Genomic DNA, 27,449 nt, shown 5'->3' with positions numbered 1-27,449 from the left:
CACGGTCGCCAACATTTCACGGTCTGGACCTTTGGTGCAGGTTGCGCCTCATCGAAACTTAGGGGTCATTATTGACTCTCGCAAGCCAACATTAAACGGCTTGAATCTGCTCAGCAGACCTGCTTGAGAATATCGGAGAATATCTGAATGTGTCTGAAAGTATTTGAAAGCCTCTGAAAGTATTTGAAAGCCTCTGAAATTACTTGAAAGCAAAAGAGATTCTCCTGAAGTGCCTGTGTTTTCCTTGCTGTTGTTGCTGTTGAATTGAATTGGACGAACCATCCACACACAGTTGACAAGATCCTGTTAGCCCAAGATTCCATCAGAAGAAAGTAATATGGGGATCTCTGTTGAACAATACCGATCAAAAAATCGGCTCTCATAAGAATTTCCGTAAAAGAAAAGATGCCTTGTCGCGTATTGTTTTTGGAATGTAATGCTAATGATGTTTTACATGAATGTCTTTTAATTACCAACATTGAAACAAGTTGTTGGACAGTACAAAATGTGGAACGAAGTAGTGCTTTGGTTTGCCTAATCTTAAACTGCGCTTTGTCGTTAACATGAAAACCTTGGTGCTAAATGGCTATTGTGATTGATTTCAAACTTTGGGGAAGTAATACATTGAAACTCAGTAACAAAGTAGTTTCGCTTTTATCAAAATACGAATAGGAGCTTAGTTGTTTAATGTTACTACTGAAATGTGATTAGTATTATGTTTTCCAAGTGATGCCCAGAAATATTCAGACCTTAACATTTTCATGACTTACTGCGCACACCCTATGATCTCATAACATTTGTTATTTGTGAAAAATTTACTTGTGCTTATTTAGAATACCAAAGCACACTTAAATTAATTTAGCTTAGACTGTTGAGTTTTTATGAAGAAAATTCAGTAGAACTGACATTTGTTACGTTTATAGTTAGAGCCAATAGTTATAGTTAGAATTTATAGTTAGATGTGGATTAGATAACCATCAGGCATCCTTGAGACCCAGGGTTCAAATCACGTCTGTAGACCCCTGAAAAGCACAGTCTTAACAGATCAGTTCCAAACTGTCACAGTCATTCTGAATTTTGATTGGTACCAGAAGTTCGATGGTTTTCTGGAAAATCAGAGTGAAGCAGGTCTCATAAGTCCTCTTGTGTGCTTTAACACAAAGTGATACATGAAGTTCAGTTGCTTACCATGTTTGTTTTGGACCTTTTTTTACGGTAGATTAGCACTTTTCATGATGATGTCAAGTTCACCATTTGCATGATGATGTCAAGTTCACCTATTCATTTTATGTCTCCACATAGCTTGATATTGGTAAACACACTAGCATGATATAACAATTTCAATTATAAGGAAACTTGAAAGATTCTGGTACTTTAAATCATATGATACCATCATACACTTGCTTATACATCGAACTCTGTTGTGTTTAGGTTATGTCTTCGATTACTGTTCCTGAAATCTATTATGGTGGCACTCTCTATTGAGCTTTCTGTATAATGAAACCTCCAGGTCAAATTGTAAATCTTATTGGGTTAAAAATTATTAGCAACGTTAATGTAATGTTACCTCAGAGTACTACTCAACATACGATTCATTAAAATATTGCTTGTGTTCTGATCTTGCTATGCACCTATCTTTTTTCCCTAGATTCTTCCATTTGCAACCCCATATCCACCTATCTCAACTAAATTTTTCTGCGTTCTTTTTTGAAAAAACAGTCCCAAAAAACCCAAATATAATAATGGTAGTAAACGTTTTGCTCTCAACCGACTGAAAATGGGACTTTGTGCCCTAATGGACAATAGAAACCTCCGCTCAGCATTGTGTTACTTGACATGTATGTATAGCGGTTTAAAATTAGACATACATTCAAACCAAATCAAGCTCCCAATGGCTTCTAGTGTAGATTACATAATTTCTCGAATGTCCCTGCCCTTCTGCATTCTCTCAAATGCTTCCCAAGAGTTAATTTCACATCACTTGCGTTGGAAAAGATTGAATCAACCTACAAACTTTAGAACTCAATTCCACTTCCGTTACGTAAACAAAATTATGACTGAATCTATCAGGTCACTATGGGAGATGATGCTGACGTATTTTAGTTTCTAAAATCTTCGGGTTACTTGTGCAACCTTTCTTGTCAAAGTTAGACCTCTATAAAGGCCTATTTACACGGCACGACTTTGTCGCATGCGACAAGCTTACGACAGGCCTACGACATGACTTAAGAGTCGTAAGCGAGTTGTAGGTTTGATTTACACGAAACAATTCGTGTCGTAAGCCTGTCGTAAGCTTGTCGCATGCGACAAAGTCGTACCGTGTAAATAGGCCCTAACAACGTATGGCTAATAACCCTCATCTTGAAAACTATCTAACCGTTATCTGATATTAGCTCTTCTAACAGAAACTCAATAAGACACCAGCATGAATAAAATACAGCTCAATTTCGTATGCCTTCGATGTCTTTCACTTTTCGTTGTACGTTTGGCTTGAATATTCTTTTGAACATCAGGTTTTGTATCTCATCACACATAGTTGCCACGAGTAGAGAGACATGTACTTCTTCCAGAGAGTCAACTCTTTTCATGACCAATTCCAACTTGCAGCTTTGTTTTTTCAAATTCGTTTTTGGCTCATTCATGCTGGAAGCAATGAATGAGGTATCGTGGGGAAGCAGATGTTGACGAAAGCTGTCGACCGTGGACGTAAGTTATATTCCGTAGATGGAAGTTGCATTGTGGACCGTGAACGGAAGTAGTCTTGCACGCTACCCCTCCCCACTTAGTGAAAGTCAAAATTAATTTCGATGAAGCTCAGAAACTCACGTGGAAAGAAATAAAATATTTGTATGGTTTATTACAAATAAATATCTCAAGTCTCTCAGTATATTTTTTTTATCAGCGAACCAGTTGATTATAAATTTATTAACACAATAAGGATGCTTTGTTGTTAACAACATTCACGAACTATACTCGGCAAGAGGACGAGAGGAAAAAAAAGCAACAATTCACTATTGTTATTAACCCCAAACAAGATACCTGGAAATGCTGAATTCTTTATACTGTACTTTGGATCAGTTGATAATAGCGCGCAGCACAACGCCGCAAAACGATGAAGCTTTTATCGATGGTTTCACTTGGTCAAGAGTTTTGCTTCTCTTATCAAAGAAGCGCTGACTTAAGCGCTAGTCTTCATACTATCACGCTTTCACTCTCGTAACGTAAAGAAAAGAGAAGAAAATTTTGTGTTGGGGAAAATACCACTTAGGAATTAAAATACGCTCAACTTAAGTGATTGGATTTAAAATGATCTTTAAAGGTTAATGTTCTAATTTAGTCTTGCAGTGAAAACACTGGCGGCGCGCGCGGCTTTTAACAAAGAGGTGATAGTTTTAAAACTATCTAGTTTTAGTCGTAACGTAAAACAAAATAGAAGAAAGAATTGGCGTTTGGGAAAATACTTCTTAGGAATTAAGAATAACGCCGAGTTAAATCGCTGGACTAAAAAAATCAGTGATATTTGCGGGTTGTCGTTCTACTTTAGTCTTCCAGTGAAAACTCTGGCGGCATGCGCGGCATTTAACAAAGAGGTGATAGTTTTAAACTGCTCTGCCTTCCTTTTTGTCGACAATGGAACATCGCATAATTAACGTTACTATTGTTGCCGTATGATAATTTTATGTTCTTTCAGTGCGTGGTCATAAAGACAGCTATTTTTCAGTGATCATTAAGTGAGCTTTGTCAAAGTTAGATCTCGTTATTGCGAAAAAAATGTCGAAGTACTACGAAGTCGCAAAAATTCTGGCTGTGCGTTCCATTGACGGACGTAAAGAGTATCGGGTGAGATGGAAGGGTTTCGGAAGCAAGGACGATACTTGGGTGCAGGAAGACGATTGCAACAGCGCAATGAAGAACTATGCGCGATCTTCACTTAAAGGTGAGTAGATTACAACAGGAACGAATTTACTTTGCTTGAAGGCTAGTTTGTTCGAGACTAAACGTTTCTCTTGGTCTTTTTTCAGGAAAAGAAAAAATGATCGATTATCTCGTCGGTGAGATTGGACAGAGGCTCTCCGTTCGAACCGCCCCAGAAAAGGGATACATTCGACGCACCACCATCAGAGTTCCCATGGATCTAGAGGACTTTGACGACCTGTTCAGTGGCCTGAGTCGTGGTAGGAGAAGGTTTGATGTAACGGCCGAGGACCTCGACAACCTTCTGCCTGATGGATGGTCCGAACGAGCGTTCCGCACCACCACCAGATGTGTTGTTAGTCGACAGCAGCCCATAACCATCCGGTTCGCCAATCAGAGAAAGTTGCACTACGATCATTCCAAGTGTCCACGCTGCCAGTGGTCGGGAATTGGCGAGAAACCCGCTCTTTGCCAAGCAAGGAAGACCTGGCCGATCGATCTGAGTTACTTATTTGTGACATTTAGCCGTGAAAGGAGCCACCAAGAGCAAAGGAAGGATGGTACGTTGACAAATATCAGCCGAGGTTACATTTCACGATGTATTTCAGTTTTATTACATCGTTTGGAATTTACATTCTTTTCCATAACAATACCGTGGTTTATTTTATCATCGTTCGTTTCATTTGATGATCATAGTTTCTAATTTTCGTTTTTGTTTAATTCACAGAGAAAATCGACCTGTCCTGGATAAACTCAAGTTCAGATGAAGAATAGACTGGATGCATGGCGTTCAACAAGTCCACCGACAAAAAACAAAACGGCTCTTTTAGGGGCCACCAAATAAAACAAAAGTAATTAACCAATTGCATATATCACGATTTTCCATTCCCCCTTCAATCTGTCCTCTTCTTAAGCACATATAAAGAGTATTAATACGATTATTACAACATAAACCAAAACAAATTAATATGAGAAACATGCGCTGCTGAGTGGGTTTTGTCGAGCAGACATGATTTAATCAAAGATATCCAATATCTGCCCCCTGTGATAGAGAGTTCTTCTTTGAGATGAAGGGTCGTATTGCCTCTTGTGCCGCAAAAACCGAATTGGCCATCTGCTGTCAGCGAAGTTGTTCAAAACCTCCTGTGTTTCTTCCTTGGTTAACAGATTGGTGCTTTTAACGACATTAAATTCATTTTCTTCCATAACTGGAAACCTCAAGTTGTCTATGATGTCATCTCCAAGGATTTTACGGCGTTCCACTGTATCAAGTCCGAGCTTTTCACATTGGTTTGCCGCCCACTTATTGATGGCAGTGAACAATTCAATTTCCTTGACGTTGATTGTGTTCCTTTTCACCAATTCAATCAAGTCAGATCGGTCCATTTCGAAGAACTCGCTTGATTCCAAAACATCTTTGGCTTCTTTATCTATAAATTTCCAGCAAGAGCGCCAGAGAGACTTATTTTCAATTAACTTGGAGTGTTTCAAGACACAAAAGATGTTACTTGAATCCAGATGCTCACGCAAAAATAAAATGCAGCGGTTGGTCAGCGAGGGAATTATGTATTTCTCTGCCAAATAGAGTAACTGCAAAATATTGTCCCCATTGAAGCCAACTTCCTCGGTGTAAATGTATCGCAAGAACTCCATCATCCCTTGATAGTCGCAGTCAGGGAGATCTGACTGGAAAATGTCGTTTGAGATCAAGAGAGTGAAAAGACAATAGACTTCTTATCTTGTCTCACAAATCTTGCCGTCTGGAAAATCAGATGCCATCTTCACGGTACATAAAATCTTCAGCGGCGTTCAGTCACTCATCTCTCAAAGGATTCAAGTTCATCTCGGTTTTTGTTTTTTGTTTGTTCTTTTTTCCAGAGGATGAAAAACTTCGTCAATGTCAGTGCGCAACAAACGCAAACCAAGACCCTGTTCTAAAGCCGCGGTTACACCTGCGATTTTTTTGCTTGCGATGGTGATGCGATTTTTTCAGTTTCACGGAATGAGTTTAATTCAAACAAGTTTCATTCGTGACCATTCACACAAATTTCATTTGGTTTCATCACTCTTTGTCAGTCTCTCAGTTGCGACATGCTATGTCTTGACCAACCCTCCCTGAGTAGCAAGTGACCTTGAACAAAAAGTAACTCCCTACTCCTCCCCAGGGTAAGATTTGACATACACGCGCTTTCGCTAAATATTCAAATTTCGCGCTCGTGCAGTAATCGGCTATGTTTGAATTTACCTCGTGAATTTCGCTATTGTAATGGCAGCGAGTTTGAATTTCCCTCGTGAATTAATAAGCCATTGTTTGGCTCTAAAGCTATTGTTTCAAGATATCCTTTTATGGATATTTGAGATACTAAACAAAGGGCATTGTCTTTGAATTTGACCAGCTTTTCTTGATACGCTTCCATATATGCAACTTGAATCGAGAAACCGAAGTGTTCACAAGCAATGACCACGCAGAAGAGCATCAGAGGCAGCTATATTGGTAAGTCGCGCATCTGCTTTCGTCTTCAGTCGGTATAAAGTACTCAATGCTCCATCATTGTGCTTTTCCTCGGGAGCTCTTTAAAATACAGCCCACACATCAATCATAGCGGCCAAGACAGTCTCACTAAAATTTTTTTTCGAGTTCCAATCCTTCGGTCTGGACTTGGGGCTCGCTCGAACAAAAACAGCAATACCAATCCGGTGACTACAGACTGCAGACCGGGAACAAAATACAGACTAGGTACAAAATGCAGACTGAGAATTTGTACTGTTTTTTCGTCTGATAAGTGATACGTGATACGCGATCATTTCACAACTTACCAAGCGTCACGCAATCGCATTTCAGCGATCAACTTTCTCCATTATTTGCACTATAGTGGAATATTCCTTGCCCATTTCTTGATCACAGTCGTTCTTAATAAAGTTTCAAGCCTTCATATAGTCTTCTCACTTTGTGCATGGGTTGGTTGGTGTGATTTTTGTACAGAATTTACCGACTTAATAAAAGTAGATTTAGATGTAATGAGATGTCTCTATCAAATATTTAACACGCGCAATTTTCGAGAAACAATTAACAGCTTTGCACGTGGTCCGTACATTTCATCTTTTTAACCAATATGTGTTCATTTTGGTGACAAAAATGCGGACTGAGACCAAAACTGTTCCTTCTACTTCATCTGTTTTCAACGTTCAGGGGTGTACACACACTGTTTTTCACATATGTGCCTTATATTGTTATTGGCTTATATAAGGAACCGGCGAATTTTTATCGGGAAAAGCGAAGCATTTCTTTTGTGACTGGCCATTTGTTTACTTTTGTGTTGGTTTTATCTTTCATCTGTCTGGTGACTCCGCAAATTTTAATATGTGAAAATCAGACTGTAAAAACAAAAGATATCAAGAAACGGGCATGGAATATTTCACAAAAGTACAAATGATCGTGAAAGATGAAGGTTACAAATATTTTGCTGGTAGAGCAACATTTGATGCCTGATTATGCCCACCCAGCCCACTCTCCGTCCCACAAACACACACACGCACACACGCACCAACAGAAAGGACACTGTCTGCTTAATGAGGACATTACTAAGCTTATGGATATTCAAAAAATAGAATCTTTTCCTTGCCCATTTCAGTAATCGAAAAGGTTATAAACCGTTACATCACTGGGACCCAAAGTAATCATCATCCCTGGGATTCCCTTCCCACCACTGACTTCACCCACGTTTACTTTAAGCTACCCTACATATGCCATTTTTCTGCTATCACTTAGAAAAAGATCCGCCATTTTATTGAGCGCTATTGTAATGACTTGGATATCAAGCTAGTTTTCTATTCTTTTAAGATTGGCAGCTTGTTTGGTGTAAAAGACCCTGTCCCTGACGGGCTCTGTTCACATGTGGTCTATAAGTTTGTATATGCCGGCTGTAATGCTTGTTACGTGGGCGAGACGTGCCGGCATCTCCCCACGCTTGTTAGAGAGCACTTAGCTAGTGACAGGGCCTCTCACATTTTCAAACATCTGCAAAATTCTGGACACTGTCGCACTTTGTGTTCTGAAGATAGCTTCCATGTTTTGCATCACGCCTCTACCGGTTTTCAACTTAAGATAAAAGAGGCTATTCATGTTCAAAGAGAAAAACCCTCTTTGAATCAACAATTACAATTTTAAACCATACTTTTAGTTCTCACACTTTCACGCTTGCCTCTTTCTTGTTGTCACCATTTAGCATAATTAGCATTTTTCTACTTATTGTAAATTCAACTTCCAATGCTGATTATTAATAAGCTAACTGAAGATGACAAAAGTTTCTGTCGAAACATGTTTTACAAACTTATAAGTTTTGTCACTCTCTTCAAATACTCAGACTACTTATTATAAATTCAACTTTCAATGCTATGATTATTAATCAGTTAACTGAAGATGACAAAAGTTTCTGTCGAAACATGTTTTACAAACTTATAAGTTTTGTCACTCTCTTCAAATACTCAGACTACTTATTATAAATTCAACTTTCAATGCTATGATTATTAATCAGTTAACTGAAGATGACAAAAGTTTCTGTCGAAACATGTTTTACAAACTTATAAGTTTTGTCACTCTCTTCAAATACTCAGACTACTTATTATAAATTCAACTTTCAATGCTATGATTATTAATCAGTTAACTGAAGATGACAAAAGTTTCTGTCGAAACATGTTTTACAAACTTATAAGTTTTGTCGCTCTCTTCAAATACTCAGAGGGTTAATTTAACTCAACAAACAAAAGAGTAGAGTTAAAGGGTGCCTGGGGACTTTGTTTAAATAATTTCATATTTATTTTTGTATTTTCGGTCTAATTCTGAGAAATGGAAGGCTAAAGATGTGAAATGATTTTTTAAAAAGTTTTCATCTCATTAATTACGAATATATAGTTCCAGTTCTCGGAAACGTTCGTGCCCGCGTTTTCTCATAAATGTAATTGCGTGAACGAATATTTCCGCACTAATATCGTCGATAAAGAATTTATTTCCATTGATACCAAGACTGATGCAGCTTGTTGTTGAGGAGCCAGTTATGTAGATGAGTCAATTATCTGCATCATATTCATAATTAATGAGATGAAAACTATTTCACATCTTTAGCTTTCCATTTCTCGGGGTAAGTAAAATGTCGACAAACACTTCCTCAAGTAACCCTCAATATTTTAGAGCCGATCAGGCCCGTTTTCCACGTGATCGATCAGCAAGAGACAGTGCTTCTTCAGGGCGACTTCAAAGCCGGGAGAGGGAAATTAAGGCACTGAAGGATGAAATTGAGAAGCTAAGAGAAAATGAAGAACGCAATCATGCTAAAATTAAGGCTTAAGAGAGGAAAATTGAAGCGCTGGAAACACAAAAACGAATATTGAAAGAACAGGTGGATCTCCAAAGCCGTGAGTTGGATTTGGTCAAGAAAAGAGTTGACGCTCTAGAGGAAGTGCAAGTCTCTCTACTCCTGACAACAATGTGTGATGAGATACAAAACATGATGTTCAAAAGAATATTCCCTCAAAGATTTAACCCAAAAGTACAACGAAAGGTAAAAGACATCGAAGACATGTTAAGAACATCAGAAGACAGAGAAAAACGTCTGTGGGCCTCGCTACAAGCTGAGCTGAATTGGAAGTACTGCCACTTCGCTGTGAAGTCACTAAAAAGAGTCAGAAATAAACGCGCTCATCCCGTGGAAAAGCTTACAGAGGAAGCTCTTAGGGTTTCCGTCCAAAAAATGACAGAAGAACACTTCTTTGAAGAAGATAACAGTTGGCTGTCTGTTGAAGTCATCAACGAACTGATCACCATGTGGAAACAGTTAAGGGAGAAACACTAGTCTTCAATTTTGTAAGACTCTGTCTTAAAACTGCACAAGCGTGTGATGTGGCCATATCTACAGGCTATAACCTAGACATATATAACAACTATAAATGAAAAAATATGAAACATCGCCAATGTAATCTCAATCTTTTTGTAACAAATAGCCAAATTCACTGCTATAGTACCAGAACAGACAGTAATTATCGAACGCATTTGTGTCGTACAAGTCTGAAGCAATTTAGAATTCTTTATCAAAATTTTTGAAGTCCCTTGTTGTTTCAGTCCCTCTTTCGTCAAATATTCTTAGCTTTAAGACGAAAATATGAGCGCTTTTATTTAAATAATCATTGAACTAGCCAAGCCGCACGTTCGCAGTACTTATTCGAATTCAAATACATTTTGTAAGTCAGGTGGCCTCTCCCATAAGCTCGGTGGCTTCCTGGGTCTCGCCTTCAATAAATTTTATTGCTGTAGAAAGTTTTTATTTGTATTGTTGATAGACAAAAGTCTCACTCGCTTTTACACATTTGAAAACAACAGTGTGCAAAGAAAGTTGTGTCCGATAGCCCGGGGCTAGTGGATTTCGCGATCGAGCTAGTGAATTCTGTACTTGAATTACCCGAAGATTTTTCCGGAGGATTAAAATTATAGAAGTACAGTAAGACAAATGTTTTAAATTCCCAATAAATTTGATCCTGAATTCCAGTGAGAAATTTATTGTGGTTCTAGCAAAAATTGGTCACGTGCGTTTCCATATGGTAAATTCTACGCACCGATACCGTAGGTGTTTGTTGATTAAAATATATAGACCACATCGTATTGTCTTCACTTTGAAAAAATTCTACAGTGTGGAAGCGCCAAGAGCAAAACAGTGCTTTTATTTATGCTTGCGAAAAAAATTTTTTTCGGGCTAGTAGAAATGACTTTCGGGCTGGCAGATGTTAATTACTTTAATACGTGTTAATATGTTAAATGTTAAATGTTTAAGACGATGTTAATAACGTTAATTACTGACTTTCTTTGCACCCTGAAACAATGACATATTCAAACTTCAGATAATATTTCAGGAGATGAACGTTAAAAGCAGCTGGCGCGAAATTTTGATTTGCATGCCCTCTCATTTTTTAGAGAATAAAACAACATAAATAGGATGTATTTTCAGTCTGTCACTTTTGAACGTCTTCTTAATCTTTTTGTGTTCTCATTACCTTCGTTTTTCTCGGAGGTTGAATCAGCTTGCGCGAAGAATCACCCCAGCACTTTGATTAAAAATTAAACTTTGAGGGCGCCCTGGGAGTGTTTTCATGAGCGACATAACCGGTTGGAACATTCTCGGTGAAAAACTCTTGTGACATGTCTTCCCGACCAACCCTGTGATATATTTTTGCTTGTGTCCTTGTATGTGGAATGTTGCGTGACAACAATCCAATGACAATTTAATATTGTCAACTTTACTCTTTCCACAAAACAGAAGGTAAATGTGCATAACTCTGGCGACAACTAGAAGAGCATTGAAGCGTTTCATTATATTACGATGCATACATTATGAGCACCAGAATTACATTTAAATAAACCTTTCGACAATCATAGCGATTGCTGAGTGTATCAAACCTTTCAGTCGTTAAAATGCGGCTGGTTCTCGCCTTATTCTCCGTCGCTGTTGTTGGCATCGATAACTCTTTTCAAAAGGTTTACAGTGACGCTGAGTATCTTGAAGACAAATGCACGATACATTCAACTGATGATTACCATACGAGGGTGGATATTGATCACAAGAAGTTTAACTCGAAAGGTATGCCACCTCGTTAACAAATTGCTTGTGATATATCCGATCTACAGGAATTAATGCATATTACTTAAACATAAGTTCTGTATCATGGTTACTGATATAAAAGTAACCCAAACTCGATCAGAATGTAGAATTCCCTTTACCGATGCTACATCAACAAGGGATACTATTTGCACTTTAGATCATCTTCCGCTGCAAACATTTCACCTTTTAATTGAGTCACTTGAATTTTAAGCCTACCATCCACATCTCAAGGATGTTTAACAGCTTCACATAGACATGCACTTTGCTTATGAGTCCAGAGAATGTTTTCCGGCCGATAAATCTGGTTTAATGACGTAGCTGCATTGACCAAGAGCCTCAGATAGATCAGTGGAAAAGAACATCCGAAGCAGTGAGCCGACTCTGAGCGGAATTTCGTCGATTTGACGTCTGTTGGAACACTCAGAATTATTTTTTCCCAAATACTGATGTTCGCGTAAATTGAAAAAAATATTACACCAGTAGGTTAGCTATAGTGAGTTACCGTTGTCTGTAATAGCCTTTCAGCCCCTTTACTATTGACATTGCAATCCCCCAGCTCTTAAATTTCAGGAGCAGTATCCTATAATTCCTAACTTACATATTTTTTCAGCCTGTGGAGCTGTTGTAATATGTCGTCCAAAGGAAATGTCGATATCTCTTCCCAAGGCCTTGCTTGCCACAGTTGCCCGAGAGGACCTCCGCCTGCTGGACTCTAACTGCACAGCAACAGAAAATGCCACACACTTTGTTCTTACGACATCTCTGATTGGATGCGGCACATTTAATAGACACACTGACAGCAGTGTAATATACAGCAATAGGGTTCGACAAGTTTACTCTGAGACAGTGATCATAACACGGGCTCCAGAAATTCAGATTTCTTTCAGCTGCCATTACTCCAGACACGGCTTAGTGTCAACTGGTGCAATCCGTAGTAAGGACACAGAAGACAATTTTGAACCTGAAGCTGATCATTGTTGGAAAAACTGTTAACATTGGGCAGTTAAGGCAGCCTTTTTCGACCTTGGCTCCAAGAGGTTAGCTGCGCTGGGTTTCAAATCTTGACGTCCCACCAAATTCTCCTCTCTCTGCTTCTTAACCCTTTGCACCCTAACATCAATATCCAAATTCTCCCTACTCAGGCTGTTCTTTATACATTTCCAAAGGTGCTGGGAAGAACTGAGAATTTGTTTAACAATCAAGAGTTTTTATAGTGGGTGATCATTTCCTTTACTCTCATGGCCTTAATGTGTGATTCAGGGGTGATAATGTAATGAGAAATTAAATGCTGGTCACTCTGTCTTTCACATAAAAAACTCTTTAGGCAGCTCCTTTGCACTGCAAACAACTTTTTTCTTTATCATTTTAGTGGAGGGGGAATCTTTTCAGTTGTTCATCCACTGCTCTTCCAAAACAAAAAAACATATGGCTTCTGGTTTTGTAGTAATTGTTGAAAATTCTGATTTCTTTGCAACATTTCTTTGAAAATTCAATCTGTGGTATTTTAAACCTGATGATGAATGAACATCCTAAAAATATTGCCTTCACCCCGTATTGATGTCGTCGTCTCGTAAAGAGACATCACTACAGTTACTGACTCTAAATTCTCTTTTTTCCCCCAGGTTTCTTTTGTATCGCCGTTTTCCATCGTGTCCTGTTGAATCTACAGACAGGACCATTGAAACAAGACTAAAGCCATGAATAACAACGTCAATAACAGAAGACACAGACGGGCAACAACGAAGAAATGACAACACACAATCGTCCATTACAAATCGATGTCCTAATGCAATCTATGAAATAGGTGCGTGAACATCCTGATAGATTTAAGTGAAAAAAATAACTAAGCAATAGGAGATAATCAGTCGACGAACAACGCAGTAGTTTCTAAGTGGAACGGGTTAACAGCCAGAGTTTGTTCTTGTGGCATTGCCGTTCATTTGTTGTACGTAGGCCAATAAAAAACGCACTGAGAGTTAATCTCTACCCCTTAACCCTTTAACCCACAAGTGATTAAGACAGAATTTCTCCTCACAATATCAATATAATATCGAGCAGAAAAGTGACGAGAATCAAGAAAAATATCAATTAGGGGATTATTAGTTGATCCAATCATGAATTCTCCCAAGCTAACATCATAAGAATGGATTATGGCAGACAGTAAAGAGAATTACTAATGAGATCTTGGGAGTGAGAGTTAACATCAGTAAGCATATTTTCCACACTGTTCTTTATACATTTCCTAACAGTCAAGAGCTTCTTCAGTTGGTGATCATTTCCTTTATTCTCGATACCTTAATGTGTGGTGCAGGGGTTACATTGTAAGGAGAATTGGATTCTAGTTACTCTTTGTGATCAAAACATTGAGGTACCTTTGAATCGAACACATTATATGGAATTTTTCTTGACGTTGAAATTAATAACACCTGGAAAATTGCCTTTTTATGGAACAACACAAGGTTGGAAATTTGATTTTCAGTAATGTTGGCGAAAACCTTGTCTTATTATTTCATTCAGCTTGTTGATCATGGCAGCGAAAGAAACTTCTGTTGAGAAGTAAATAATTTTTCCTAATTCTTGTTTTAAAAGCGTAACATTTAAAGTTCACGGTCAATATACTACTGCAGAAATGTTGATTTGTAGACGTTTTTGTGTCTACATGTCCGGCAGCTGAACAGGTTTTTGAAAATACTGTGTCCGGCAGTCAGAAATTCCTACAGAAACACTCCTGGTATATTCTTTCAAATATCTTAAGAGTATTGGATGTTTCATTTTAAGTGTCAAGCGATTTAAAAACTTAATTTGGGTTTTAAGTGGAGGAATTTTTTAATTAAGCTTGTGCATACCGTAAAATCGCATGGCTTTCGACGCTTATAAAGTATTTCTGACCTAGTCTATTGAGACCGTGCCGGTAGTCAGAAATATTCTCCAAATTCTCAGAGAAAACCTCATGCTAACCTAATGAAAGCGCTCAATGATTTTTTTAGAAATGCCGAGTTATTTCTAAAATTTACGATGCCTTTTTAGTGGACAAATTTTCCCGAGCTTGTGCATATCATAGAATCCTATGTGTCAGTCACAAGCTCAGATAATCGGTCTACTAAAAACCAAAATTAAATAATTTTTGAAATCGCTTGACGTTTCTAAACAAACATCTGATACTCTGATACTCTGAGAATTTTGAAAGATCTTTCCAAGCGAAGTTTGTGAAAAAATTTAATTGACAGACACGGAGAATTTTAGAAACCCTGTTCGGCTGTTGGACGTAGAGACACTTGAATAAATCCAAACAAAATGGATCAAATTTCATTATGGATATAATGGATTAACGGACTCGTAAAAATCGTAAAGAATAAAAAACTCTTCATTAGGGAATTATCGGCATAAGCCACTACCAGCGCGTTTCTGACATCTTCAAACGACATCTTCGAAGGACAAGTTAACCACAGTCTCAGTCTGTCGGCGAAATCTTAAAGGACAACAAGCGTTAAACTTTCGCGCCCTTTAACGTTAGTCGACCCAGTCTACCGAAGACACATCCAACCGTCGTAGCCAACCGTAGTCGGCAATCTTAAAGTCGCTTATAAGGAACTTAAGCAGTCAGGAAAGACTTCGATTAAAAAAATAATTTCTGCCTTTAACTAGAATTTCAACCGAAATGGCTGCACGTATTTACCGTCTCCTACGGCGCCACACCTCAACTTCAACATAACGTATTAAAGAAGCGTTGAGTTCCAAATGAAAATTAAAATAATTTGCCGTCGCGGTTTCGGTTCGCAGACGACGTAAGTTGTGGTGATTTCACGTTGTTGTTTTGTATAACACGGCGAAGAAATGTACAAAGTTTTAAAACGCACGTGGTGAGCTATTGTTCTGCCAATTAGATTTTTTGTTTCGTAGAAAAGGTTGTGGTTATTAATCGTGATGAATAACAATAAAAGCTAAGTTTTTCGTTTATCTCACGATGTAGTCACGTGTGATGTAGATCGCGACGTTTTGACTGCATACTCCTAGTCTTCTTCAGGCGATGAGGTCGACTGGTCATGCGTGATCTTATAAAGCATGATGCTCTGCTGTGATTAGTTGTTTTTTCAACTGCTCTGATTGGTACATTTCGATCCTTGCTGTTCACTCAGCGGATGGAAGGCTGCTGGTTGTTTAGATGCTGTGAGAAGTCATCTATGATCCATCCTGGCCTGGATCGCGAAAACGTAGATGACTTCTTACAGCATCTAAACAACCATCAGCCTTCCATCCGCTTCACCATGGGGACAGAGAAAGACAACAAACTCGCCTTCCTAAGCACCGCAGTTTTAAGAGAACCTGACGGTCGCCTCACCACCAGCGTATACAGGAAGCCCACACCACCCTCAATCAGTAAAACGCGGTATTGTTAAGTGCCTTTACGAACGCGCCAAACGTTTCGTAACAAAACCCTCCGTCATCTCCGAGGATAAAAAACATGTCATCTGTTCTGGTTTCTAATGGTTATCCCTTTTCTTTCTTGCAGAAACTTAACAAGACCAGAAAACCAAACAACAGTGCCGAACCCGCCGACGAGTTCAAAGCTACTGCGGTTTTACCTTATGTCAAAGGTCTGTCGGAACAGCTTCGCCGTTGCCTACAACAACAAGGCGTACGCGCTGTTTTCAAGTCGGAGACTACTCTAAGATCTCAGTTAGTACGACCAAAAGACGTTGTCGACTCGGCTAAACAAGATGGCGTAGTTAACAGGATTCCCTGTGAATGCGGCAAGGTGTACATCGGAGAGACTGGAAGACCAATGCAAGACAGAGTTAAAGAGCACGATCGAGACATTCGACTCGCCCGTACCGAGACCTCCACCGCTTCAGAGCATGCCCACAACACCGGACACAAGCCACTCTGGAACGAAGTAAAAGTTTATTGATCGTGACCCTTATTACTACACGCGCAGGATCAAAGAGGCAATTCATGGAAGACTTCACCCTAACAACATCAACAGGGATGGTGGAATAGAAATTCTAGAAGCGTGGATGCCCACAATCAAAAAACACAACAACAGGAGAGCCGTGCGACAGCGGACTGCCGAGGAAGCAAATCACTGATGCATGAGTGAGCAGCAAGGATCGAAATGTACCAATCAGAGCTGTTGAAAAAACAACTAATCACAGCAGAGCATCATGCTTTATAAGATCACGTATGACCAGTCAACTTCATCGCCTAAAGAAGACTAGCAGTATGCAGTCGAAACGTCGTGATCTACATCACACGTGACTACATCGTGAGACAAACGAAAAACTTAGCTTTTATAGATCTTTTGTTTTTCCATGTCCTCGTTGCCGTCACCGTCGTGGTTTGCTTAAGGTCCTTAATATCAACGTGAAATCATCAAAATTTGCGTGGTCCAAGGAGAGCCCGACGGCAAATTATTTAAATTTCTATTTGGAACTCAATGCCGCTCTCATACGTTATGCTAAGGTTAAGACATCCAGTCATTCCTGGAATTCCAACTATAAATATATATTCATTTTTAAATCGACGTCTTCCTTGGCGCTGCCGTCCAAACTGCCAAAGGTCCCTATTAAATCATGCTGACCTTGCAGTTTGATCTGGTAAACTTGTAAGAGATTTCTAGGTTTAAAGCAACCTCCAGCTCCAGTTGCGGCAACCTTGGTAAAGTGATTGGAATCTAAGAAAATTAATTCTTTATCGACGGTATTAGTACGGAAATATGCGTTCACGCAATTACGCAATTAGACGAACGTTTTCGAGAACCGGAACTGAAAAGAGCCATTCACGGAGAGAAGTCAAAGATTTGACATTTTGCATCTATAATTACTGAAATTTTTCCTTTTTAGAAAAATTATTTCGCATCTTCAGCTTTTCGTTTCTCGGGATGAAAAGAAAGTCGACAAGCACTTCAAGTAACCCTCAACAATGGAGAGCCGCTCAGGCTAGTTTTCCAAGTGATCGATCGGGAGCCAGTGCTCTTTTAGTGAGACTTCAAAGCCGAGAGAGAGAAATAAAGGCGCTGAACGATGAAATTGACAAGCTAAGAGAAAATGAAGAACGCAATCATTCTCAAATTAAGGCTTTAGAGAGGAAAATTGAAGCGCTGGAAACACAAAAACGGATATTGAAAGAACAGGTGGATCTCCAGAGCCGTGAGTTGGATTTTGTCAAGAAAAGAGTTGACGCTCTAGAAGAAGTGGAAGTCTCTCTGCTCCTGGCAACAATGTGTGATGAGGTGGAAAACATGATGTTCAAAAGAATATTCCCTAAAATATTTGATCCAAAAGTACAACGAAAGGTGAAAGATATCGAAGAAATATTAGAAAAATCGAGAGACAAAGAAAAACGACGTCAGTGGGCCTCGCTACAAGCTGAGCTGAATTGGAAGTACTGGCACTTAGATGCCGTGAAGTCTCTAAAAAGAGTCAGAAATAAGCGCGCTCACTCCACGGAAAAGCTTACAGAGGAAGCTCTTAGGGTTTCTGTCCAAAAAATGATAGAAGAACACTTCTTTAAAGAAGATAACAGTTGGTTGTCCGTTGAAGTCATCAACGAACTGATCACCATGTGGAAACAGTTAAAAGAGAAACACTAGTCAATTTTGTAGAGACTCTCTTAAAACTGCCCAAGCATGTGATGTGGCTATATCTAAAGGCTTTTACCTAGATATATGACAACGATACATGGAATGATATGAAACATCGTCAATGTAATCTCGAATTTTTATAGTACCAGAAAAGACACTCATTATTGAACGTATTTGTGTCGTGCACAAGCAATTTAGAATTCTCTATCAAATTTTTTTAAGTTTCTTCCTGTTTCAGTCACTCGTTCGTCAAATCTTCGTAGCTTTAGGACGAATATACAGGAGCTTTTACTAAAATAATCACTGAGCTGGCCAAGCCGCACATTTCTGCAGCACTTATTTGTTTTTTAATACAATTTTTAAGTCAGGCAACCTCCGCAAGCCCGGTGGCTTCCCGGGTCTTCTCGCCTTATATAAATTTTACTGTTGTAGAAAATTTTTATTTGCACTGTTGATAAGGCAAATAAATGATGATGGTGATGGATAAAAAACTGAATTAATTTAGATTTCCGACATTTCATGCACAAACCCTGAGCAGACAAAGTCTTACTCACTTTTACGCATTTGAAAACAATGACATATTCAACTTCTGATACTATTTCAGGAGACGAACTTTAAAAACAACGAGCGCGGAATTTCGATTTGTATGCCCTCTAATTTTTTAGAGAATAAAACAACCGACACATTTAGAAAGCATTTTGTCTGTTTTATTTTGAACGCTTCATTAATCTTTTTGTGTTCTCATCACCTTCACTTTTCTCGAATTCAGCTCTTTGAATACAAATTAAACTTTGAAGGCCCCCAGGTGGAAGCTTGTTGAGACATGTCTTCACGACCAACGATGTGACACATTTTAGTTGCGTTATCGTATTTGAAGTGTTACGTGGACAACAATCCGTGCCGAAGAAGCAAAGATTTGAAAATAATCAAAGAGTGTCACACGAACCAACTTTGAGTCAGTCGCCCTCTTCTCGTCAGTTCAAAAGAAAGGTTACTCCGTCAGTTCGTCATTTGTTTCCCTTGTTTCCCTGATTACCATACGAGAGTGGATGTTAATCACAAGAAGTTTAACTCGAAAGGTATGCCACCTCGTCAACAAATTGCTTGTGATATATCCGATCGACAGGAATTACTGCATAGTACTTAAACATAAGTTATGTATCATGGTTACTGTTATAAAAGAAACCCTAACTCGATCAGAATGCAGAATTCCCTTTACCGATGCTACATCAACAAGGAATATTATTTAAACTTTAGATCATCTTCCACTGCAAACATTTCACCTTTGAATTAAGTCACTTGAATTTTAAACCTACCATCCACATCTCAAGGATGTTCAACAGCTTCACAGGGACAAGCAATTTGCTCATAAGTCTAGAGAATGTTTTCCGGCCGATAAACCTATTTTAATGACTCAGCTGCATGAGCCAAGAACCTCACATAGGTCAGTGAAAAAAAACATGCGAAGCACTAGGCCGACCCTAGGCGGAATTTCGACGATTTGAGATCTGTTGGGACCCGCAGAATTTTTTCCCCAAGTACTGATGTCTGCGTAAATTGAAAAAATAATACACCAGGAGTTTAGCTATTGTGATTTACTGCTGTCTGTAATAGCCTTTCAGCCCCTTAACTATTGACATTGCAATCCCCCAGCTCTTAAATTTCAGGAGCAGTATCTCATAATTCCTAATTTACATATTTTTTTTCAGCCTGTGGAGCTGTTTTTATATGTCGTCCAAAGGAAATGTCGATATCTCTTCCCAAGGCCTTGCTTGCCATAGTTGCCCGAGAGGACCTCCGCCTGCTGGACTCTAACTACACAGCAACAGAAAATGCCACACACACTTTGTTCTTACGACATCTCTGATTGGATGCGGCACATTTAATAGACACACTGACAGCAGTGTAATATACAGCAATAAGGTTCGACAAGTTTACTCTGAGACAGTGATCATAACACGGGCTCCAGAAATTCAGATTTCTTTCAGCCACCATTACTCCTGACACGGCTTAGTGTCAACTGGTGCAATTCGCGGTAAGGACACAGAAGACAATTTTGAACCTGAAGATGATCATTGTTGGAAAAACAGGTAAAATTGGGCAGTAAAAGCAGCCTATTTTCGACCTTGGCTCCAAGTGGTTAGCTGCGCTGGGTTTCAAATCTTGACGTCCCACCAAATTCTCCTCTCTCTGCTTCTTAACCCTTTGCACCCTAACATCAATATCCAAATTCTCCCTACTCAGGCTGTTCTTTATACATTTCCAAAGGTGCTGAGAAGAACTGAAAATTTGTTTAACAATCAAGAGTTTTTATAGTGGGTGATCATTTCCTTTACTCTCATGGCCTTAATGTGTGATTCAGGGGTGATATTGTAAGGAGAAATTAGATGCTGGTCAATCTTAGGGATCATAGGAGGAAGGGGGAATTGGATAATGTGTATTTCTTATGTTTTTTTCTTTGTCTTTCACATGAAAATTCTTTCGGCAGCTCCTTTGCACCGCAAACAAATTTTTTCTTTATCATTTTAGTGGAAGGGGAATCAGTTGTTCATCCACTGCTCTTCCAAAACAAAAATAGATGTTGCTTCAAATTTTGTAGTAATTGCTGAAAATTCTGATTTCTTTGCAACATTTCTCGGTAAATTTAATCTGTGGTATTTTAAGCCTGATGGTGAATGAACATCATAAAAATATTGCCTTCACACCGTATTGATGTCGTCGTCTTGTAAAGAGACATCACTACAATTTCTGACTCTCAATTCTCTTATCCTTCTCTTTTTCCCTAAGGTTTCTTTTGTATCGTCGTTTTCCCTCGTGTCCTGTTGGATCTAGTGACAGGACTATTGAGACAAGACTAAAGCCATGAATAACAACGTCAATAACAGAAGACACAGACGCGACAACAAAGAAGAAAGGACAACACACGATCGTCCATTACAAATCGATGTCCTAATGCAATCTATGAAATAGGCGCGTGAACATCCTGATAGATTTAAGTGAAAAAAATAACTAAGCAATAGGAGATAATCAGTCGACGAACAACGCAGTAGTTTCTAAGTGGAACGGGTTAACAGCCAGAGTTTGTTCTTGTGGCATTGCCGTTCATTTGTTGTACGTAGGCCAATAAAAAACGCACTGAGAGTTAATCTCTACCCCTTAACCCTTTAACCCACAAGTGATTAAGACAGAATTTCTCCTCACAATATCAATATAATATCGAGCAGAAAAGTGACGAGAATCAAGAAAAATATCAATTAGGGGATTATTAGTTGATCCAATCATGAATTCTCCCAAGCTAACATCATAAGAATGGATTATGGCAGACAGTAAAGAGAATTACTAATGAGATCTTGGGAGTGAGAGTTAACATCAGTAAGCATATTTTCCACACTGTTCTTTATACATTTCCTAACAGTCAAGAGCTTCTTCAGTTGGTGATCATTTCCTGTATTCTCGATACCTTAATGTGTGGTGCAGGGATTGCATTGTAAAGAGAATTGGATTCTAGTTACTCTTTGTGATCAAAACATTGAGGTACCTTTAAAATCGAACAAATTACATGGATTTTTCTTGACGTTGAAATTAATAACACCTAGAAAATTGCCTTTTTAAGGAACAACACAAGGTTGGAAATTTGATTTTCAGTAATGTTCGCGAAAACCTTATTAACACATCCACTCATTCGTGAAATTTTAACCGGCCTTTGCCGTCGTGATTTGCTTAAGGTCCTTAATATCAACGTGAAATCATCAAAATTTGCGTGGTCCAAGGAAACCCTGACGGTAAATTATTTAAGTTTCTATTTGGAACTCAATGCCGCTCTCATACGTTATGCTGAGGTTACTACATCCACTCATTCGTGAAATTTTAACTAGAAATATATATTCATTTTAAAATCGACGTCTTCCTTGGCGTTGTCGTCCAAACTGCTAAAGATCCCTGTTGAATCATGCTGACCTTGCAGTTTGATTTGGTAAACTTGTAAGAGATTTCTAAGTTTAAAGCAACCTCCAGCTCCAGTTGCGGCAACCTTGGTAAAGTGATTGGTATCTACGAAAATCAATTCTTTAGCGACGATGTTACTATGGAATTATGCGTTCGCGCAATTACGCAATTAGACGAACGTTTTCGAGAACCGGAACTGAAAAGAGTCACTCATGGAGAGAGGTCAAAGATTTGACATTTTGCACTTATAGTTATTGTGATGTTTCCTTTTAGGAAAATCATTTCGCATCTTCAGCTTTTCGTTTCTCGGAATAAGTAGAATGTCGACAAACACTTCTTCAAGTTACCCTCAAAAATGGAGAGCCGCTCAGACCAGTTTTTCAAGTGATCGATCAGCAGGAGACAGTGCTTTTTTGGTGAGACTTCAAAGCCGAGAGAGAGAAATAAAGGTGCTGAACGATGAAATTGACAAGCTAAGAGAAAATGAAGAACGCAATCATGCTCAAATTAAGGCTTTAGAGAGGAAAATTGAAGCGCTGGAAACACAAAAACAGATATTGAAAGAACAGGTGGATCTCCAGAGCCGTGAGTTGGATTTGGTCAAGAAAAGAGTTGACACTCTAGAAGAAGTGCAAGTCTCTCTGCTCCTAGCAACAATGTGTGACGAGATGGAAAACATGATGTTCAAAAGAATATTCCCTCAAAGATTTCATCCAAAAGTACAACGAAAGGTGAAAGACATCGAAGACATGTTAAAAACATCGGGAGACAGAGAAAAACGACGTCAGTGGGCCTCGCTACAAGCTGAGCTGAATTGGAAGTACTGGCACTTAGATGCCGTGAAGTCACTAAAAAGAGTCAGAAATAAACGCGCTCATTCCGTGGAAAAGCTTACAGAGGAAGCTCTAAGGGGTTCTGTCCAAAAGTTGACAGAAGAACACTTCTTTAAAGAAGATAACAGTTGGCTGTCTGTTGAAGTCATCAACGAACTGATCACCATGTGGAAACAGTTAAAGGAGAAATACTAGTCTTCAATTTTAAAGACACTCTCTCTTAAAACTGCCCAAGGCGATTTGATATGGCTATATCTACAGGCTTTTACCTAGATATATAACAACGATACACGGAATGATACGAAACATCGCTAATGTAATCTCAATCTTTTTGTAACAAATGGCCAAATTCACTGCTATGGTACCACAAAAGACACTCGTTATTGAACGCATTTGTGTCGTACACAAGCAATTTAGAATTCTCTACCAAACTTTCTAAGTTTTTTCCTGTTTCAGTCACTCGTTCGTCAAATCTTCGTAGCTTTAGGACGAATATACAAGAGCTTTTACTGAAATAACCACTGAGGTGGCCAAGCCGCACATTTCTGCAGCACTTATTTGTTTTTTTGATACAATTTGTAAGTCAGGCAACCTTCACAAACCTGGCGGCTTCCTGGGTCTTCTCGCCTTCTATAAATTTTAATGTTGTAGAAAATTTTTATTTGTATTGTTGATAAGGCAAATAAATGATGATGGTGATGGATAAAAAACTGAATTAATTTAGATTTCCGACATTTCATGCCCAAACCCTGAGCAGACAAAGTCTTACTCACTTTTACGCATTTGAAAACAATGACATATTCAACTTCTGATACTATTTCAGGAGACGAACTTTAAAAACAACTGGCGCGGAATTTCGATTTGTATGCCCTCTATTTTTTTAAGAGAATAAAACAACCGACACATTTAGAAAGTATTTGTCTGTTTTATTTTGAACGCTTCATTAATCTTTTTGTGTTCTCATTACCCTCACTTTTCTCGAATTCAGCTCTTTGATTACAAATTAAACTTTAAAGGCCCCCAGGTGGAAACTTGTTGAGACATATCTCACGGCCAACACGGTGACACATTTTGGTTGCCTTATCGAATGTAAAGTATCGTATGTAAAGTGTAACGTGGACAACAATCCGTGCCGAAGAAGCAAAGATTTGAAAATAATCAGAGAGTGTCACACGAACCAACTTTTAGTCAGTCGTCCCCTTCTCGTCAGTTCAAAAGAAAGGTTACTCCGTCAGTTCGTCATTTGTTTCCCTTTCTGAGTCTGTTTGAATATTGTCAATTTCACTCTTCCCGCAAAATAGAAGGTAATAGGCCATTTTACGGCTGTGTACTTAGTTGCCACGCTTTTGATTTGGAGTGAGGCTGAAGGTGACCTTGTTGTGATAGAGACCAGTATCTAGTTAGCATGATAACAAAGTAATTTACTTTTGAAAAGGGACAAGGTTTGTATCATAACAAGTCAACCTTAGCCTGACTCCTGCTCAAAGGCTTGGCAACCGAGCACACAACTGTAAAAGACCATTATGCGTAACTCTGTCGACAACTAGGAAAGCGTTGAAGCGTTCCATTACATTACCATGCATACATTATGAGCGCCAGAATTTTTTTATATGATCCTTTCGACAATCATAGTGATTGCTGAGTGTATCAAACCTTTCAGTCGTTAAAATGCGGCTGGTTCTCGCCTTCTTCTCCATCGTTGTTGTTGGCATCGATAACTCTTTTCAAAAGGTTTACAGTGACGCTGAGTATCTTGAAGACAAATGCACGATACATTCAACTGATGATTACCATACGAGAGTGGATATTGATCGCAAGAAGTTTTACTCGAAAGGTATGCCACCCCGAAAACAAATTGCTTGTGATATATCCGATCGACAGGAATTAATGCATATTACTTAAACATAAGTTCTGTATCATGGTTACTGATATAAAAGTAACCCAAACTCGATCAGAATGCAAAATTCCCTTTACCGATGCTACATCAAAAGGATTCTATCTGCACTTTAGATCATCTTCGGCAGTAAACATTTCACCTTTTAATTAAGTCACCTAAATTTTAAACCTACCATCCACATCTCAAGGATGTTCAACAGCTTCACATGGACATGCACTCTGCTTATGAGTCTAGAGAATGTTTTCCGGCCGATAAACCTGGTTTAATGACTTAGCTGCATTAACCAAGAGCCCCACATAGATCAGTGGAAAAGAACATCCGAAGCAGTAAGCCGACTTTGAGCGGAATTTCGTCGATTAGACATCTGTTGGGACACTTTTTTTTTTCAAGTACTGATGTTCGCGTAAATTGAAAAATATTACACCAGTAGGTTAGCTATTGTGAGTTACTGCTGTCTGTGACAGCCTTTCAGCCCCATTACTATTGACATTGCAATCCCCTTGCAATTAAATTTCAGGAGCAGTATCCTATAATTCCTAATTTACATATTTTTTCAGCCTGTGGAGCTGTTGTGATATGTCGTCCAAAGGAAATGTCGATATCTCTTCCCAAGGCCTTGCTTGCCAGAGTTGCCCGAGAGGACATCCGCCTGCTGGACTCTAACTGCACAGCAACAGAAAATGCCACACACTTTGTTCTTACGACATCTCTGATTGGATGCGGCACATTTAATAGACACACTGATAGCAGTGTAATATACAGCAATAAGGTTCGACAAGTTTATTTTGAGACAGTGATCATAACACGGGCTCCAGAAATTCAGATTTCTTTCAGCTGCCATTATGCTAGACACGGCTTAGTGTCAACCGGTGCAATCCGTGGTAAGGACACAGAAGACAATTTTGAACCTGAAGAGATTGTTGGAAAAACAGGTAACATTGGGCAATAAAAGCAGCCTATTTTCGACCTTGGCTCCAAGTGGTTAGCTGCGCTGGGTTTCAAATCTTGACGTCCCACCAAATTTAGGCTCCCCTCTTCTTCTTAACCCTTTGCACCCTAATATCAATATCCAAATTCTCCCTACTCAGGCTGTTCTTTATACATTTCCAAAGGTGCTGAGAAGAACTGAGAATTTTTTTAACAATCAAGAGTTTTTATAGTGGGTGATCATTTCCTTTACTCTCATAGTCTTAATGTGTGATTCAGGGGTGATAATGTAATGAGAAATTAGATGCTCGTCAATCTTAGGGATCATAGGAGGAAGGGGATGTTGGATAATGTATATTTTTAATGTTTGCTTCCTTGTCTTTCACATAAAAATTTCTTTCGGCAGCTCCTTTGCACTACAAACAACTTTTTTCTTTATCATTGTAGTGGAGGGGGGAATCTTTTCAGTTGTTCATCCACTGCTCTTCCAAAACAAAAAAACATATTGCTTCAAGTTTTGTAGCAATTGCTGAAAATTCTGACTTCTTTGCAACATTTCTTTGAAAATTTAATCCGTGGTATTTTAAACCTGATGATGAATGATCTCGAAAAGAGACATCACTACAATTTCTGACTCTTTATTCTCTTATCGGTCTCTTTTTCCCCCAGGTTTCTTTTGTATCGTCGTTTTCCATCGTGTCCTGCTGAGTCTACTGACAGGACCATTGAAACAAGACTAAACGGCCATGAATAACAACGTCAATAACAGAAGACACAGACGCGACGACTATGAAGAAAGGGCAACACATGATCGTCCATTACAAATCGATGTCCTAATGCAATCTATGAAATAAGTACGTGAACATCCTGATAGATTTAGGTGAAAAAATAATTAAGCAATAGGTATTGAAGATAATCAGTCGACGAACAACGCAGTAGTTTCTAAGTGGAACGGGTTAACAGTTAGAGTTTGTTCCTGTGGCATTGCCGTTCATTTGTTGTACGTAGGCCAATAAAAAGCGCACTGCGAGTTGATCTTTACCCCTTAACCCTTCAATTCCCACAAGTGACCAAGACAGAATTTCTCCTCACAATATCAATAGAACATCAAGCAGAAAAGTGACGAAAATCAAGAAAAATATCAATTAGGGGAGTATTAGTTGATTCAATCATGAATTCTCCAAGCTAACATAATAAGAACGGACTATGGCAGGCAGTAAAGAGAATTACAAATGAGATCTTGGGAGTGAGAGTTAACATCAGTAAGCATATGTTCCACACTGTTCTCTATACATTTCCTATCTGTCAAGAGCTTCTTCAGTTGGTGATCATTTCCTGTATTCTCGAGACCTTAATGTAAGATGCGGAGGTTACATTGTATAAGGAGATATTGGATTCTAGTTACTCTTTGTGATCAAAACGTTGAGGTACCTTTGAATAGAACACATTACATGGATTTTTCTTGACGTTGAAATTAATAACTCCTGGAAAATTGCCTTTCTGTGGAACAACACAAGGTTGGAAATTTGATTTTGAGTAATGTTGGCGAAAACCTTATGTCTTATCATTTCATTCAGCTTGTTGATCATGGCAGCGAAAGAAACTTCTGTTGAGAAGTAAATAATTTTTCCTAATTCTTGTTTTAAAAGCGTAACATTTAAAGTTCACGGTCAATATACTACGGCAGAAATGTTGATTTGCAGACG

The 27,449-nt window shown here is 38.8% G+C and overlaps 4 protein-coding genes across 4 annotated transcripts; 3 read left to right on the top strand and 1 right to left on the bottom strand.

Moving 5' to 3' along the window:
* Positions 1–3,625: 3,625 nt before the first annotated feature.
* Positions 3,626–4,784, top strand: LOC149040309 (uncharacterized). Its single transcript, XM_089182107.1, has 3 exons — positions 3,626–3,937; positions 4,023–4,475; positions 4,643–4,784. The coding sequence occupies exons 1-3, from the start codon at positions 3,772–3,774 to the stop codon at positions 4,687–4,689; spliced, it is 666 nt and encodes a 221-aa protein (XP_089038233.1). The 5' UTR covers positions 3,626–3,771; the 3' UTR covers positions 4,690–4,784.
* Positions 4,785–4,929: 145 nt separating this feature from the next.
* LOC149040308 (BTB/POZ domain-containing protein 6-like) lies at positions 4,930–5,568 on the bottom strand. The gene has a single exon (XM_089181547.1). It carries the CDS (start codon positions 5,566–5,568, stop codon positions 4,930–4,932), a length of 639 nt encoding a protein of 212 aa, XP_089037673.1.
* Positions 5,569–11,217: 5,649 nt separating this feature from the next.
* On the top strand, positions 11,218–13,314 carry LOC149040307 (uncharacterized). Its single transcript, XM_089182110.1, has 3 exons — positions 11,218–11,540; positions 12,172–12,598; positions 13,184–13,314. The coding sequence occupies exons 1-2, from the start codon at positions 11,375–11,377 to the stop codon at positions 12,552–12,554; spliced, it is 549 nt and encodes a 182-aa protein (XP_089038236.1). The 5' UTR covers positions 11,218–11,374; the 3' UTR covers positions 12,555–12,598; positions 13,184–13,314.
* Positions 13,315–24,410: 11,096 nt separating this feature from the next.
* LOC113674874 (uncharacterized) lies at positions 24,411–27,199 on the top strand. Its single transcript, XM_089182109.1, has 3 exons — positions 24,411–24,753; positions 25,374–25,748; positions 26,413–27,199. The coding sequence occupies exons 1-3, from the start codon at positions 24,588–24,590 to the stop codon at positions 26,481–26,483; spliced, it is 612 nt and encodes a 203-aa protein (XP_089038235.1). The 5' UTR covers positions 24,411–24,587; the 3' UTR covers positions 26,484–27,199.
* Positions 27,200–27,449: the final 250 nt, after the last annotated feature.

Source organism: Pocillopora damicornis, chromosome 9, assembly GCF_964200805.1.
Source record: "Pocillopora damicornis chromosome 9, jaPocDami1.2, whole genome shotgun sequence".
Taxonomy (NCBI): Eukaryota; Metazoa; Cnidaria; class Anthozoa; order Scleractinia; family Pocilloporidae; genus Pocillopora; species Pocillopora damicornis.
Note: the sequence above shows the minus strand (reverse complement) of the source record. Positions and strands in the feature narration are given on the sequence as shown.